Source organism: Pipistrellus hanaki, assembly GCF_964339955.1.
Source record: "Pipistrellus hanaki genome assembly, chromosome: 11".
Lineage (NCBI taxonomy): Eukaryota > Metazoa > Chordata > Mammalia > Chiroptera > Vespertilionidae > Pipistrellus > Pipistrellus hanaki.
In genome coordinates, this window is record NC_140513.1 from 54,387,996 (window position 1) to 54,404,343 (window position 16,348).

The window sequence follows — 16,348 nt, forward strand, 5'->3', positions numbered from 1 at the left end:
ATGCTCTTGCAGTCCCTGTATCTGTGTTTTATAGTTTGTATGGTGATTATCATTGTACAGTATTGTATTTGGTAATTTGAGTAATTGATGCCTCCACCACAAGGCTCTAAGTCCCATGAGCTTGGACCCCGATGTGCTTAAACTCCCCATTGGATTTTGTTCCTCACACTGGGCCTGGCCCTTAGCAGATCTTCGATCATTGTTGGCTAGAATGATTAAATGCCTCTTTGGTAAATAAATTACTTCTGCGCTCCCACTGCACACTGTGCTCAGACATGAGAGTGAAGACAGAGTTGTGCAGCTCAGGTGTGGGTTCCTTTGGGAAGTAACTTTGCTGCAGTCGAATAGAAGCACACTGAAGAAATCTTAGGCCAGCATGTGCTTGGCTCTGCATGGACGGCAGTTGGTGGAATGCTGACGGGGTCTCCCTGCAGCCTCTGAAGCTACTGAGGGTATGGCTGCTTCACAGTGAACCCCTCCAGATGGAGTTAGCCTACCTTTGCTTCCCACGTAAGAGCCCAGCACTATGTTTTCTAAATGACATCTTTGCATTTCAAAAAAATGTACAGCTGTTGAAGGAGTTGGTGCTTTATCATCTATTTTAAAAGATACCTGTGTGGCCTGGCGGGAGTGGCTCAGTGGATTGAGCATAGACCCATGCTCTAAGACAGTGGTCGGCAAACTCATTAGTCAGCAGAGCCAAATATCAACAGTACAGCGATTGAAATTTCTTTTGAGAACCACATTTTTTAAATTTATACTTCTTCTAATGCCACTTCTTCAAAATAGACTCGCCCAGGCCGTGGAATTTTGTGGAAGAGCCACACTCAAGGGACCAAAGAGCCGCATGTGGCTCTCGAGCCGAAGTTCGCAGACCACGGCTATAAGCTATCCCCTGTTTGATTCCTGGTCAGGGCACATGCTTCTAGCTCTCTCCCTCTCCCTTTCTTTCTAAAATCAATAAAAACATATTTTTTAAAAAGATGCCTGTGTTTTTAATGAAAAAAAAAATACACATTAACACCTTTAAAAACATAGTGTATTTATAACACAATGTTAAATAATTATATTTTTCTAGCCTTTTCCTAAACATGTGTTTGCTATTATTAATTAAAGGTAGCATGGGGAGAGGTGGGCAAAATGGAAGGATAAGAACACATACTGATACCTTAATCAATAAAGAAAAATAAATAAATTTTAAAAAAGAAAATTGGGCCTCAAAAAAGAGTTTTGAAAGATAAGACAAATTGAGGAGACTGTGGAGATAAGCCCCTTCAAATGTCATCACAGTTCTCATTTGAGTTTGTCAAAGACTGAGGTTGAAATCATTTGGGAGTGGAATATGCCTTTTGATATTAGATCTACTGAGAACTATAGTTATACAATGGTGGCATTAAGATTTGAATCTTTTTTTTTTTAACTTGAACATTGGAAAGGAAAGAGTAAAAATACAAATGAGTTTGCCATATACTTGATAAATGTTTGTAATTTTGTTAAACCTGACTTGGACTAAGCATAATATTTTGATAGATACATTTAGAACTGGGCTACTGATTGACTAAGTGACCTTGGCAAGACTCATGACCTCATCTATAAAATGGGGCTATCTCAAGTGATTGTTTGGAGAATTACTGAGTTATGCATATTGTGCCTGGCACAGACCAGGCCAGGCACACAACAGGCTCTCGTGCTGGTTATCTCTGCTACCCTGCTGTCAATCCTCCTCTCCCACCACTCACATACACATGAGCCTTGTTTCTGTCAGCTGATTCAGTGATTCCCCTTCTCTTCTCGTAGCTAGAAAAATAAGGATTTTCATCATCATTCAGCAAGTATTTATTGAAGTCCTACAACTTGTTTTAGTTGCTTGGAATACATCAATGAACTCAAGATACAAAACCCCTGCCCTTATGCATCTTACATTCTAAGGAACATATGGAGCATATAGATTATTCTTTATATTTCTCTTGTTACAGTAACCTCATGGTTTTGTGTGTGTGTGTGTGTGTGTGTGTGTGTGTGTGTGTGATTTAAGGGAATTGTAATTATTGACAGTGAGAATTATTTTTGAATGAAGGTTCTGTAATATCAATAGTGCCAGATCATCTTCTCACTTACACCTTTCCCCCTTCCTCCTTCCCTGCCTCTCTCTCCATCCCACCTATCTTTGGGTTTGTTTATTTGACTTATAAAAACATCTTTACCCATGTTGTTTTTTTCTTCCTTAGCTTGATTCAAATTCCAGCTGAATTCAGTTCCCTTCATAGGAATCATGTTTTATGCCTCCCCAAAGACAATGGGGGATCCAGGGTCCAACAGTAGGCACCTGGTTGAATTACACATCTCTCTTTCTTGTTAGATTGTTGGCTGTGATCATCAGCTGGGAAGCATTGCCAAGGAAGATAACTGTGGAGTTTGCAACGGAGATGGGTCCACTTGCAGGCTGGTCCGAGGGCACTACAAATCCCAGCTCTCAGCAACCAAACGTAAGATGCTACAGAGACGGGGCAATCTGTGGGCCTTTCGACTTGTTAGCTCCTCCCCCTCCTGCTCGTGCTTAGTTCCCCTCAGCAGCTAATGAATAACACCTTCCCCAGAATGAAGACAGATCTGAAAATATTGTGAAAAGATTCATGATCCAGCTCTGTGGGTTAGTCCAAGTGGGAGAAATCAGGTCACCCATTGCAACCCCAAGGAGGAAGCCTTCCCTTCTGAGATACCTTAGGAGCATCTAGACGTGAGTCTAGATACACTCTATGCGCAGGCCTGAGCTTGTTGCCCAGCCTGAGGACAGACTGCATCCTCGTTGCTCCCTCACATAGTGAGATGTACGAGATGGAATATAGCAGGGAGCATGAGCAGATCAGAGCAAATCCACTCTCACATGGTGAAATCACATGGTCTTCATTTACAAAGTGACTTTTGATCAATGTTGATCACAGGTGGGGTTTTTTTTTTTCTTTTCTTTTCAGAATTAACATCAGGCAGCAATTATGTGAAGCCATTCATTGCCTTTTTGTCCTAATCTCTCTGCACCAGCCCAATAAATGTATGCTTACTATATACCTGTGTGTGCTGGGAACTTTACATGATCATCTCATCTAACCCTTACAGCAATCTCTTAGCATGATGCTGTTTGTCTCCATGTTGTCACCTGATTCTTAGCCATGTTGTGTGACCTGCTCAGAGTGACACAGCCATAAAGTAGCAGAGCCAAGAGCCCAGGGTCTGATGCTAAAACCTAAGCATGTATTAATTCCTTTGCACTGTCCCAGGGGACACGATGAGACCTTTGTAAAGCAGTTAGATGGATCAAGACAAGGAGCCTCAGATATCTGCCTCGCTGGGTCCTGCTAGGGGAGGTGGTATATGTTCTCATAATATCTAACCCAACAACAGAGTCACACATCAGTGTCATTCTGTGACAGTCACTGTGATTAGTACCGCAGCAGAAGTGGACATAAATAAGACAGCCCTTGGACCCAAGGGCATGCCATGTTTGAGTAATTTGACCTTGTTTGGCATATTGTCTCCAGAGTTTGCCCTTATCCAGAATCCTTCAATAGACCCTTGATCAAGTCCCCTCTGGCTTGGAAAATGAGAATGAATATCTTTATTAAATGTGGCTTTGTTCACTCGGTGGAGGAAAACAATGGACATATGAGAGGTTTGTGGCTTTAACTGGACTTGTAGGTCAAGAAGAAGGGTAGTGGGTACCAGAGAACTATTCCGAGAAGTCGGGAAAAACCAGCTTGCCAAAGACTTAAGCTCTAGAGTAGGGGTGTGGAACTCAATCAGAGAAGGGGCCAAAATCTAAAATCCAGCCTAAATCGCGGGCCGAATGGTTTACTGAACAGTCATAAACTGACAATGTCATAAACTGACAGCGGGTGCAGTGATGACAACGCGGTGCGGGCCACATTGCAAGGCCTGGCGGGCTGGATTTGGCCCGCGGGCCTTGTGTTTGACACATGTGCTCTAGAGGGAAGATGGTGGCCAGAAAAAAAGCTAGGGCCTTTAAACACATGAAACGTTGGAGGTGCCAGCTTGGGGAACTCTCCACATTCTAATACCCCTGCAGGCAGTGAAAAATGTGATTTTGAAAAAAAAAATTTTTTTTAATATTCTGGCAGAGAGAATGAACGATGAGGTAAGTTAGACATTGATATAGTACATTCAGGAAAGATTTTTTTTTACTTTGGTCATGTTTGGTAGCATTTCTATAAGTGAAAAATTAAAGCATTTAGACGATGAAAACCAGAGAAGAATAGAAAGGTAGAGGCATAATTATTTTGGAAATCTCTGAAATCACGATGAGATACGTATATATGGAGGGGGAGGGGGGGTGAGAAGGGAAGGTACATTTAGAAGGTGCCTTTAATAGAACTCTAAGGAATACAAAAGAGTTAAAATCCTTTTACTTGAGTCACACCACTGAATCATGCTCATTCTCTAGGAATCTAAACATTTCTATTAGGCACACACGTTTTCCCTCCCTTCCTTCTTGTGGCCCCGCCTTCCCATCTCACAGAGGAGCCTGAACACGCCCTTTGGATAGATGTTCCTCTTCCCCTCCTGTTAAAAGGTGACCTGGGGCCTCCGGGACCAGAATCACTGAAGGTGGAGAGACTCCGAAGGAACAAACTGGAGCAAAATGAGAGCCATAAGTCATCTCAAGGTCTGCAAACAGACACATCGGTGCAAACCGCTCTCTTCGGAAGAGGCAGCGGGTAAATTACATAATGCACAGCCCGATGATTTCCCGTAATGACAAAACACAATTGATTCGTTTACCTTAGCGCCGATGATGCCTCCTGACAAAATGATTTATATCAATAAAGCCCAGCACATGCGTGCACCTCACCACAATCTATAGCAGATGCGGAGCAAACTGCCTCGTTTACGTTCTCCCCACCCCAGAAGGACCTTCCGCCCAGATTTACAGGCTGCGGGGTGACCCCCGGGCTGGGAACAGGAGGCCGCGCGGCGGGGCCAGCGCACTGGCCAGGTGAGCAGCTCTCCACCCGTGATGGCCCGCACCCTGCTGCCAGGTCTCTCTCTGGGCTCTGCCAAAAAGCCCTGGGAGCCAGCCGCATGCTCTTTCGAACTCCCAGCGCGCGGATTCCCCACATTGAACTCATTTTCTTCTGAACTTACATCCAACTTTTTTTTTTTCCTTGTGTTATCAAGCCCTGGGGGAACAAAGCAAAAAACAGGAGAGGGGAGAAAGACCATGGTGGAAAGGGCCAGAAGGAAAGGGAGAGCAGGAGGAGCTTACCAATGGCTTCCCTTAGCTGGCAAATAGAAAAGAAACCATATGTGTATAGGAGACATGATTTTTATTTTTCATTATTATTAATTTTTTTTTTTTGCCTAATACAAATGCAGGCAACAGGGAAGGAGCTAGGTCAGGCTCTCCTTCCCCCTTTTCAGAAGAGAAAGCTGTCCTCTGAGAGCATTCCCTGTTTCCATTCATCCTGGTCACTTTGCTTCTATTTCCCCAGCCCAACCAACAATAATAAGAGTTAGCTCACACTAACTTACCTTTGGTTCTTGGTATTAAAGACCCATTTCCCCCAAAATTTGACTGGCTCATGCAGTATGATGTATTTCCCAAGACTGTTCAGCCTATTGGCTATAAGTTTGATGTCTCCAGCTTTGCAAACCTCTGATATGTGTCTGCGTGTTTTGAAATCTGCTACCCATCTACTACTATCCTAAAGCTCTCTCTCCACTTCTCTTGAGTGGCAAGAGCTGGATACACCAATTTATATCAAGATCAAATGAAGCTCCTAATGCTTGGCTTCGCTTCTCAGACTGTGGCTTATGCTGATTTATAATAACTATGGGTAAATGTTTTCCTGGACTGTTATTTTGGCTCAAAGATTTTGAGGTAAAGGATGTTCATAATAAAACACAGATCTATATATTTTCATGTGAATAATACATAGGAATGTTTTAAAGAAAGCCCAGATTTTTAAAGAAATTTCTACCTTGAACTTCAGGTTATACTCACAACCTACTCATTCATTCGTTCATTCATCATTCATTCAGCAGAAGTTCACTCATTTATTCCACAACAAATATTTCTTGGATACCTGCTATGTGTTAAGGAACTATTTTAGTACTAGAAACATAAGAAAGAACAAAACCGATGAAAATCCATTTTCCTCAGGGGGCTTACATACTAACGTGAGGGACAGGCATATACAGGAACAAAACATATAATAAAATAAAATAATATATGTGTCATATGGTGATAGGAGAATAGTAAGGCAGGAAGGAGATTGGAAATAAGTAAGGCAGGGAAGGAGAAGAATTGGAGATTGGGTTTGCTAGTCAAGGGTGCTGGAAGGTTAAAAAGGTTAGTAAGAAAAGATTCACTGATAAAACAGCATTTGAGCAAGCATCTAAGGTAGGTACAGGTGGCACACCACACACAAGTCAGGGAGGAGAGAATTCCAGGCATAAAGAACAGCAAGTGCAAAGGCCCTGTGGTAGATGCATTCTTAGCATATTCTTTGAAGAGCCAAAAAGCTTGTATGTGGTGGAGAATTGTCACCGATATTGCAGGATTTTATAAGGACTCTGGCTTTTAATCTCAATGAAATGAGAAGTCACAGGAGGATTTTTAGCAGGGGGAAGATTTGTTTTAAAGGGATCCCTCTATCTACTATGCTGAGAGTAGATTATAAGGAGTCCAACTGTGAAAGTAAGAAAAGCAGTCAGGAGGCCACTACAGTGAACCAGGCCAGAGATGATGATGGACCATAGTAGTAGCTATGAAGGTGGTGAAAAGTGTTCCAATTTGGGATAATTGCATTTCTTTGAATATAAGATATCATTGCTTAAAAGATGTGCCATTATTTTATTTTAAAACATATTTTTATTGATTTCAGAGAGGAAGAGAGAGAGAGAGAGAGAGAGAGAGAGAGAGAGAGAAAGAGAGAAAGAGAGAGAGAGAGAGAGAGAGAGAGAGAGAGAGAGAGAGAGAGAGAAGAGAGAGAGAGAGAGAGAGAGAGAGAGAGAGAGAGAGAGAAAGAGAGAAAGAGAGAGAGAGAGAGAGAGAGAGAGAGAGAGAGAGAGAGAGAGAGAGAGAGAGAGAAATCAATGATGAGAGAGAATCATTGATTGGCTGCCTCCTGCACACCCCACACTGGGGATCAAGCCTACAACCCAGGCATGTGCCCTGACTGGGAATCAAACCACAACCTTCTGGTTCATAGGTTGATGCTCAACCACTGCATCATGCCAGCCAGACTGTACTATTATTTTATATATCACTGAGAGAAAAATAAAGCTGCCATTGAAATTATGAAACTATGACACTGGCCTTCTGCCCACTTAGAGCTTTTATTTCATAGCTACTACGAGGTCTATTTTAAACTTAGATATATTTTAGCCTATACTATATTGCACTTATACATTTGGAAAAGGAAAATAAAACTGAAATAAATTAATAATTTGATTAAAAAAATTAAACTTTCTCTCAAACTTCAATTATTTTTAACCCCTTTAGACTCAGTCAATTTCCACATTATCAGGGTACTTGTGATTCAGTATTTTTAAAAGAATCCAAAAAGGAAATAAAGTCCATTAGTATCAGGCTCTTTTATTATAAATGATATATGATAAACTAGATATTTAAAGTATACAGTTTAGTGAGTTTTCACATGTACATATACCTGTGAAACCAGTACCATGAGCATATCCATCATCTCCGAAGTTTTCTAGTTCTCCTTGTAATTCATTCCTCCTTCTCCCTCCCATCTCATTTCCATCATTAGATTTCATTTTGTAGAAATTTATAAAATGAAATTATACAATACATACTCGTTTTCCATCTGGCTTTTTTTTCTTTTCATTCAGCTTAATTATTTTGAGATGCATCCATGTTGTAGCAGGTATCAGCGGTTTATTTTATTTTATTGCTGTAATAATTCCACTGTATGGTCAGATGCTTTCATTTCTCCTGGGTAAATTCCTGGGATTAGAATGGCTGGGGTTGTATGGTAGATGTATGCTGAGCATTTTACGAAACCACTAGACTGTTTGCTTGAGTGTCTTGCTATTTTGCTTTTCCCACCAGCAATATCTGAGAGTTTTACTTGCTCAGCACTCTTACCATAGCTTGACATTGTTAGTATTTTTTATTTTAGACATTGGAATAGGAATTGGCATTTTTCTAATGGCTAATGATGTTAACCTCTTTTCGTGCTGTATTCCAGTAGCTGCTGCAATAAATTGCCACAAACTTAGTGGCTTAAAGCAACACTCTTATAGTTCTGGTGAGTCAAAGTCTAAAATGGGTCTTGCTGGGCTCAAATCAAGGTGCTGGCAGAGCTGTGCTCCTCCTAGAAGCTCTGGGGAAGAATGCCTTGCCCTTTAATTTGATGTTGCAACTTCTGGAAGCTACCTTCTTTCCTTGGCATCTTCAAAGCCCAGCAGTGGAGCATCTTCGGATGTTAATGACTCTAACCTCCTCTTCTGCCTCCCTCTTTTAATTTAAAGAATGCTTGGGATTCCCATTGGGCGTAACCAAATAATCTAAGATAATATTTTTATTTTAAGGTCAGCTGCTTAGCCAGCTTAATTTCGTCAACAACCTTAACCCCCCATTTCCATGTAACATAATATATTCATAGATTTAGGGTACATCTTCAAAGGGAGGAGGAGGGAGCATGGCAATTATTCTGCCCATTACAAATGTGCATATTTCCTCTTTGGTGTGGCGTTAAAGTCTTTTGCCAATTTTTAAAAATGGTTGTTTGCTTTCCTACTGTTGAGTTTGAGAGCTCTATAAAAAAAAAAAAAAATATATATATATATATATATATATATATATATATATATATATATATTATTGATTTTTTACAGAGAGGAAGAGAGAGGGATAGAGAGTTAGAAACATTGATGAGAGAGAATCATCGATCAGCTGCCTCTTGCACACCCCCTACTGGGGATGTGCCCACAACCAAGGTACATGCCCTTGCCCGCAATCGAACCCAGGACCTTTCAGTCCGCAGGCCGACGCTCTATCCACTGAGCCAAACCGGTCCCGGTGAGAGTTCTTTATATATCCTGAAAATAAGTTCTTTGTCAAATATGTGATTTGAAAATGTTTTTTCTCAGTTGGTAGCTTTTTGTTTTATTTTTTTCCCCAAAATTGCTTAATGTTATCTTTAAGATAACATTAAAAGTTAGAACAAAAGCTCTAACATTTATGAAGAACAGTTTATCTTTTTTTTTTCCCATTCATGGATTGTATCTACATTTAAAGTCATGTCCAAGAATTTCTTGCCTAACCCCAGGTCACAGAGTTTTCTCCTATGTTTTTTTCTAAAAGTGTTAGAATTCTACATTTCATCTTTAGATCTATGACCGAGTCCCGGTTAATTTTTGTATAAGGTGTAATGTTTATATCTAGGTTGATTTTTTTTTTAATTAGGATGTCCAATTTTTTTCAGCTCTGTTTGTTGAAAAGATAACCTTTTCTCCTTGAATTGCCTTTTCAAATGTCAGAAATTCATTGGCATTTTCTGTGTGTGTATGTTTCTGGAGTCTATTCCAATCTCTTCACTGTATCACATTATCTTGGTTACTAGAGCTTTAAACTAAATCTTAAAATCAGGTAGCTTGATTTCTCCAACTTTACCCTTCTTTTCAAACTTATTTTGGCTATTCTAATTCCTTTGCCTTTCCACATAAAATTTACAACCTGTTTTTCTCACATGTACCAGAAATCTTGCTGGGATTTTGACTGAAATTATTTTAATTCTACAGATTGATTTAAAGAGAATTGACATCTTTACTATGTTCAGTTCAACCAATGAACATTTCATGTCTCCATTCATTTAAGTCTTCTTTAATTTCTTTCATCAGTCTTTTTTAGTTTTAAGCATACATACTCTTTATGCTTGAGTTGGATTTATACCTCATAAATGACATTGTATTTTTTATTTCAGTTTTTGTAGTGTTGCTAGTTTATTTTTGGCCACGTATTTTGTGAACTTGCCAAACTCATTTATTAGTTCTATGACTTTTGGGGTTTTCTACATAAACAATCATGTTATTTACAGATCAGGATGATTTTACTTCTTCCTTTTCAATTTATAAACCACTAGTTATTTTTATGGCCTTACTGCACTGGCAAGGATGTCAAATTCAATGTTGAACAGAAGTGGTGAGAGTGAATAGCCTTACCTTATGTCCATTCTTAAGAGGAAAACCTTCAATCTCACTACAGAGCATGATGTAGGGTTTTTTTGTGTGTGTTGTTGTTTTCATAGATGCTCTTTATCATTTTGAGGAAGTTCTTATCCATTCCTAATTTGCTGAGAGTTATTATCATAAATGGATGTAGATTTTGTCAAATGCTTTTTTCTGCCTCAATTGATATAATCTGTTTTTTCAAAGACTTTTGTGATGGATAATATTGATTTCAAAAAGTCTTGCATTCCTGGAGTAAATTCTACTTGTTCATAGTGTATTATTCTGTCTATAGATCACCAAGTTTCATTTGCTAACAGTTTGTTTGAGGTTTTTTTTACATCTATGTTTATGAGAGATCATTGTTTGTAGTGTCCTTTCTTATGCTGTCTTTGGTTTTAACACAAGTGTAATATTGGCCTCAAACAATGAGTTGAAAGTGATTTTTTTTTCTTTTCTGTTTATGGAATAGTTTGTATGGAATTGATGTTATTGCTTCTTTAAATTCTAAGGAGCACTCACCAGTGAAATTCCCTGGGCCTGGACTTTTTTGTTTTGGTCTGTTTTGTTTTTACACTTAATTTTTTTATATATGGAATATAGTTATAGAAACTATTTTAATGTCTTTTCTGTGTTTTGATTCTATTTTTCTCTTCTATATAGATTGTATTTTGTTGTTGATGTTGTTGTTTAATTTTCATGCGTGGTCATTTTTTACCTGACTCCAGATATTGCAAGTTTTATCTTGCCGGATACTAGGTATTTTTGTATCCCTAGAAATATTCTAAATTTTGTTCTGGAAGCAGTTCACTTACTTAAAATCAGTTTGAACCTTTTAGATCTTAAAATTCGGTAGCTAGGACCAAATCCATGTTTGGGCTAGTGCCAATTGTGCCCTGGCATTGAGGCAAGACCCTTCTCAGTGCTCACTGTCCAATGACCCTGGCATTGAGGATAAGACCCTATTCAGGCCCTAGATGTGTGGCAGATACTCATTCCTATACTTCTTTTACCAGCCTGGTTCTTTTCTTGGCCTCAGGAAATTTCACCTCATGCAAGTCTGATTGATTGGTATGAGTGTGCTGCTAGAATAACTATAGGAAGCACCCTGAAATCTCTTGAGTCATCTCTCTGTGTAGTTTTTCTCTGGTTATCTATCTGTCCTTCAGACTCTCGCCGCCTTGATTTTGAACTTTCAGCTTTTTTCTCCTCAACTCAGGGAATCCAGTGGGCTCTGAGTCCCCACTTCCTGAGCTCGCCTAGAAAGTATCTTATGGCAGTAAGGTGAACAATGTTCTCACTTACCTACTTTGTTTCCTGACTCTCAAGGATTGCTGACTTTCTTGTTTGATATCCTGTATCTTGAAAGCCATAGTTTCATTTTTTTTTTTTCTGACCTTTTGGCTGTTTCAGACAAGAGATTGAACCTGGGCCCTACTACTACATTTGGTGCTGGGATCTTAATTTAGGGTCCAATTATGTATGTAGAACTAGCCAGATTTTGACTCCCACTTTGAAGATGTTCTTTGGCCCTTATGATTCCTCATCTCCCTACTACCCTCTTAAGCATTTGATTCCCAGAGGGTAAATGAATGTGTTCAACTATTGGAATTCTCTTTTAAGCACCTGACACTCATTTTGCAAGTTTGATACTGGCTGTTTTGATAAGAGTGTCTGTGCGGACAAAGTATGGCAGATGACTGCCTCCCTTGGGGAGAATGAATATAAGGCACCAGAGATTGTGAAATACATTCTGATTTCATGTAGATTAAAATATGAAATATTGTAGAATCCATGAAATATGGCTTTTTAACAATAGGACTTCCTAACTGATTGGATGAAAGCATAAAATCAAGGATGGCTCTAGTTTATCTAGTTTTTGACCTAGATAAAACAAGGGCAGGGGAAGGCCACATCTTGTTTGACCTGTCCAGTATATACCCCGCATTGTGCAATCACTGATAAACTATGGGGAGGAGGCATAAGAAGGGCTCATCTTATTTAATTGGGTATATGTTATGAGTAATAAAGTTGGCATGAAGATGAAAAATACACTATTAAAACCTCCTCAAGACTGGCAGACTATATGTAGCCAGCTGTATTAACAATGGCTCTTTCAACAAAAAAATAATAATGATAAGATTGAGTGTCATCCCCCAAAGGCTTAGAGCAAAGAGCTTTTAAAAATATGCACTTATCAACAGGTCTAAAAATAAGATAAACTCAGATATCAGAATAGGAAATCCTGTCTTTTCAAAACTTATCATTTTTATTATCACCTTTCTCTGATATAGTAATGAATTATACAGAAAAATCCACACATGAAAGGATTAAAAATTAATCTAAAATGCTAGAAATGTGTAGAATATAGATGTATATGGCTGTTATTTATTTGTTTTTAATCCTGACTGGAGGATATTTTTTCCATTTATTGCTAGAGAGAGTGGAAAAGAGGGAGGAAGGGGAGAGAGAGGGAAAGAAACCTGGACAAGAAAGGGGCTCATTCACATTAATTAATTAATTAATAAGTCAATTAATTAATTGACTTATTAAACTAGAGATTCTTCAGTCCATGGGCTGACACTCTAACCACTAAGCCAAAAGGGCCAGGGCTAGCTGTAATTTTTTTTAACTTTTAAACTAACCCAAGGATATGTGTGTGTGTGTGTGCTTTTTGTTTGTTTGTTTGTTTTTGTTTTGTTTTTTGTTTTGTTTTTTTTAGAGAGAGAGAGAGAGAGAGAAAGAGAGAGAGAAACATTGGTTGGTTGCCTCCTGTATGCTCCCCAATCAGGGATAAAACCCACAACCTAGGTATATGCCCTGACACAGCCTTTAGTGGTATAAGCTGATGCCCCAACCAACTGAGTACGTGGCCTGAGCAATAATTGTAGGTGGGGTTTTGTTTTGCTTTGTATTTTTACAAAATCTTTTAGGTACAGTTCTTGAGAACAATTTTCTTGGAAAAGGGTATTTATAACCCACGTATGTGAAATAATAATACTTGTGATTCCCATGGAAACCTTGTCAACCTAATAGAGAAAGAGGTTGCCTGACCTCTGAAGCAGGTCTTTTAGAGCTGTTTGATTAATAACCTGGAAAAATGTCCTGAAGACCAGCATCGTGGTTGGGTCAGACTAAGTTAGGGCTGATGCACTTGATGATAGAGCAGTGTGCCTTTGGAGGAAAGGTCACCGCCAGTGTTATGCAAGGAGAGGATATAGCCACTGGCTCACCAGCCATACCCACTGAATTTATCTCTGAGGGGCCGGTGATGAAACTGACAGCTCACACATTCTCAGAAGTCACACCTCTCTGGGCCCAGTACTATCAGAGATACCAAACAGTAGCACCACCCAACCCATCTCTCATCATTGAGAATGTATTGTAAAATGAGACAAATATTAACACATATACAACTCAAAGACTGGCTTTTTATCAACACGCAGAAAATGAAATTAATTTTTTTCCATCTTGCTTCTTATCAAATTAAGAGCATGTATTAAAGTGTATTCTGAGATGTATCAGCTGGTATTAACAGATAAGACATAGCAAAAGCTTCCTTGCATGATCACATTGGGAACACACTGAGTTACACACAGAGCGAAATGGGTTTCTCTGGTCCAGGGCTCCTAAGAAACTAACCAATGTGGGTATTTTCCACACATTTTTAAATTTTAGACCACTTTTTCATGGACCATCACTGAGTCTCTGGTACCTAGCATGGAACCTGGCACTAGGACACAGTCAAAAACATTTGTGTAATATAGTAATTAATTTGCTGGGTGCCTGATAACCTGCCAGTTGTCTGTTAGCCCTTGACAGAACCGTAGACTAGGCTGTGATGCTCCTATCTCTCTAACTGTGTGCTGCGGACAGTTCAAGTTTGCACCAGCCTGAGTTGTCCACATGTCTCTTTGACCAGGGAAGAGCAGAGGGGCATCAGATATTCCATTCTAGTCTATACTCTCCACCTAACCTTCTTCCCCCAACAACCTGGAGGTCCCTCTGCACCTTTCTCGGGGAGCACACAAAGGTTACCACATCAGCCCAAAGCTGGGCCAGTGCCCGGCACGTGGAATGTGAGTCACTTCTCAGCAGAACAAGAGGGAGGCCGCCTGAGCAGTGTGTGGGTCAGAAGACTGCCGCCAACAGAAAGCTTCTCTTTGGCTTGCACTTTATTTGACCTGTGGATAAACAAAGACTTTCTATTTCTAGAAATCCCATTGTTTTCACTGCTTTGAGTTTCTTTTGTAAACTTAAACATCCATGTCTTTATGCAAGGCGTGGAGAGCTCTGGGGGCCCAGGCTGAACATTCTTTATTCCTTTTCTATATTCCCTCATATGTTTTGTTCTTATAAGCCACAATCTCGAAGCTATCCAAAATTCAGTCTTCTCTTTAACGAAATATGACATTAGAAACAACCAGAAAGTTGTAGTGTGAGTAGAATATTCAATATTGCAGAGAACTCGGTAATTGTAACCTCTTTGGGGAAGAGATTGACGGCGTGTAATTCTTTCTCATTCAGCTGGCTATGCAGTAGGGGCTTTGAGGCATTTAAAAACATAAAAATAAAGAGAAGCAGCAATCAGACTTTTAAACCTCAGAGGGCAAGTAGAGAAGGGTAGGGGTAAGAGGGAGATATCAACCAAAGGACTTGTGTGCATGTATATGGGCCTAGCCAGTGGCCATGGACAATAGGGGGATGGGGGCATATGTGGGGAGGGGTTTGGAATGGGAATGGGGTGATGAGGACAATTATGTGATACCATAATCAATAAAATTAAAAAAAAACCTACAAAAGAAAAAAAACATAAAAATAAACAGTCTTTTAGTTCATGTTTTTTAGGAGATTTGTAATAGAGGGAAATGAATTATATTGACAAAATACTGTGTTCTAGCCTATACATCTGTATATCTATATCTATATCTTTATCTACCTATTCACAACAATATTATAGGTAAGTGTTGTTTTCCCAACAGAATAACTAAGGATCAGAGAAGTTAGGGAACTTCTGAGATTCATTTACTAAAATTAAATTAACCCAAAGACAAGATGATATGTTGAAGTGCAGAGAGATTGGCTACCTTTTGAGCTTCTTTTATTGAAACTAACTTCTTCCAGTGATAGAATGATAATGTATAATATTGAAACAGAGAATCCCACAGAGCTTCCGACTATGCTGGTGAGTTCAAAACACCTGCTGTCCTTGTTTTCTGTTCTTTGACCCTGAGCTACTCATACTTCTCAGAGGCCTCATTTCGTCGTCATAATGCAGAGGTGGTGGCATCTTCCTGGCCTATGTTAACAAGTTTTGGGTGAAAGAATAGGTAGTATAATTTAGGTGCAAGTGGAACTCCTCAGTGTTGTGTAAATATAAGGTGTTGTTGTCACAAGTGAAGTTCTAAATAAGAAGGCCAGTGAAGTGTTTGGAGCCCATGTATTGTACCTTCAATTTTTTAAAATGTAGATTTTGGCCCTGCTTCCAATGAGGTTAGGCCCAATTTCAAGCAATGTAAAAAGTAATCCATTTTGCCGAAACTGGATTGGCTCAGTGGATAGAGCATCGGCCTGCAGACTGAAAGGTCCGGGGTTCGATTCTAGTCAAGGGCATGTACCTTGGTTGCAGGCACATCCCCAGTAGGAGGTGTGCAAGAGGCAGCTGATTGGTGTTTCTCTCTCATCGATGTTTCTGATTCTCTATCCCTCTCTCTTCCTCTCTGTAAAAAATCAATAAAATATATATTTTTTAAAAAGTAATCAATTTTTTAAATGATCTGTAATTAAGCCTCACAGAGAGGACGTGGGGGAAATGTGAAGACCATTGCTGGGACACTCAGTATTGCATGCAGAGAGAGTAAAGGATATTGAAGACCTGCAAGGCCTGGTTTCTGCCCTGGAGGGGCTGAAAGAATGTAAACAAACATTTATTTCCCCTATTCTTCAATCTGTTTTGCTTATCCAAGACAGTTACGTTGCTGGAGAGAAATCCAGATTTTGATATAATAAAGTCACCCTGGGAACATTAGAATTTATTTTTCTTTCAGAATTGAACACAATTGCTCTAATATAGAGGGGGGGGGGGGAATGGCAATATAAGACCAGGATTTAAGATTAGAAATGAAAACTTGCAAATTCA

General features: G+C 39.5%; 1 protein-coding gene across 1 annotated transcript in view; it reads left to right on the top strand.

Moving 5' to 3' along the window:
* Nucleotides 1-16,348, top strand: part of ADAMTSL1 (ADAMTS like 1) — a 385,178-nt gene that overhangs the window by 126,835 nt on the left and 241,995 nt on the right. Inside the window, exon 5 of the mRNA XM_084898074.1 lies at nt 2,360-2,486. Coding sequence (XP_084754200.1) covers nt 2,360-2,486 — 127 coding nt within the window. The remainder of the gene's footprint in view (nt 1-2,359; nt 2,487-16,348) is intronic.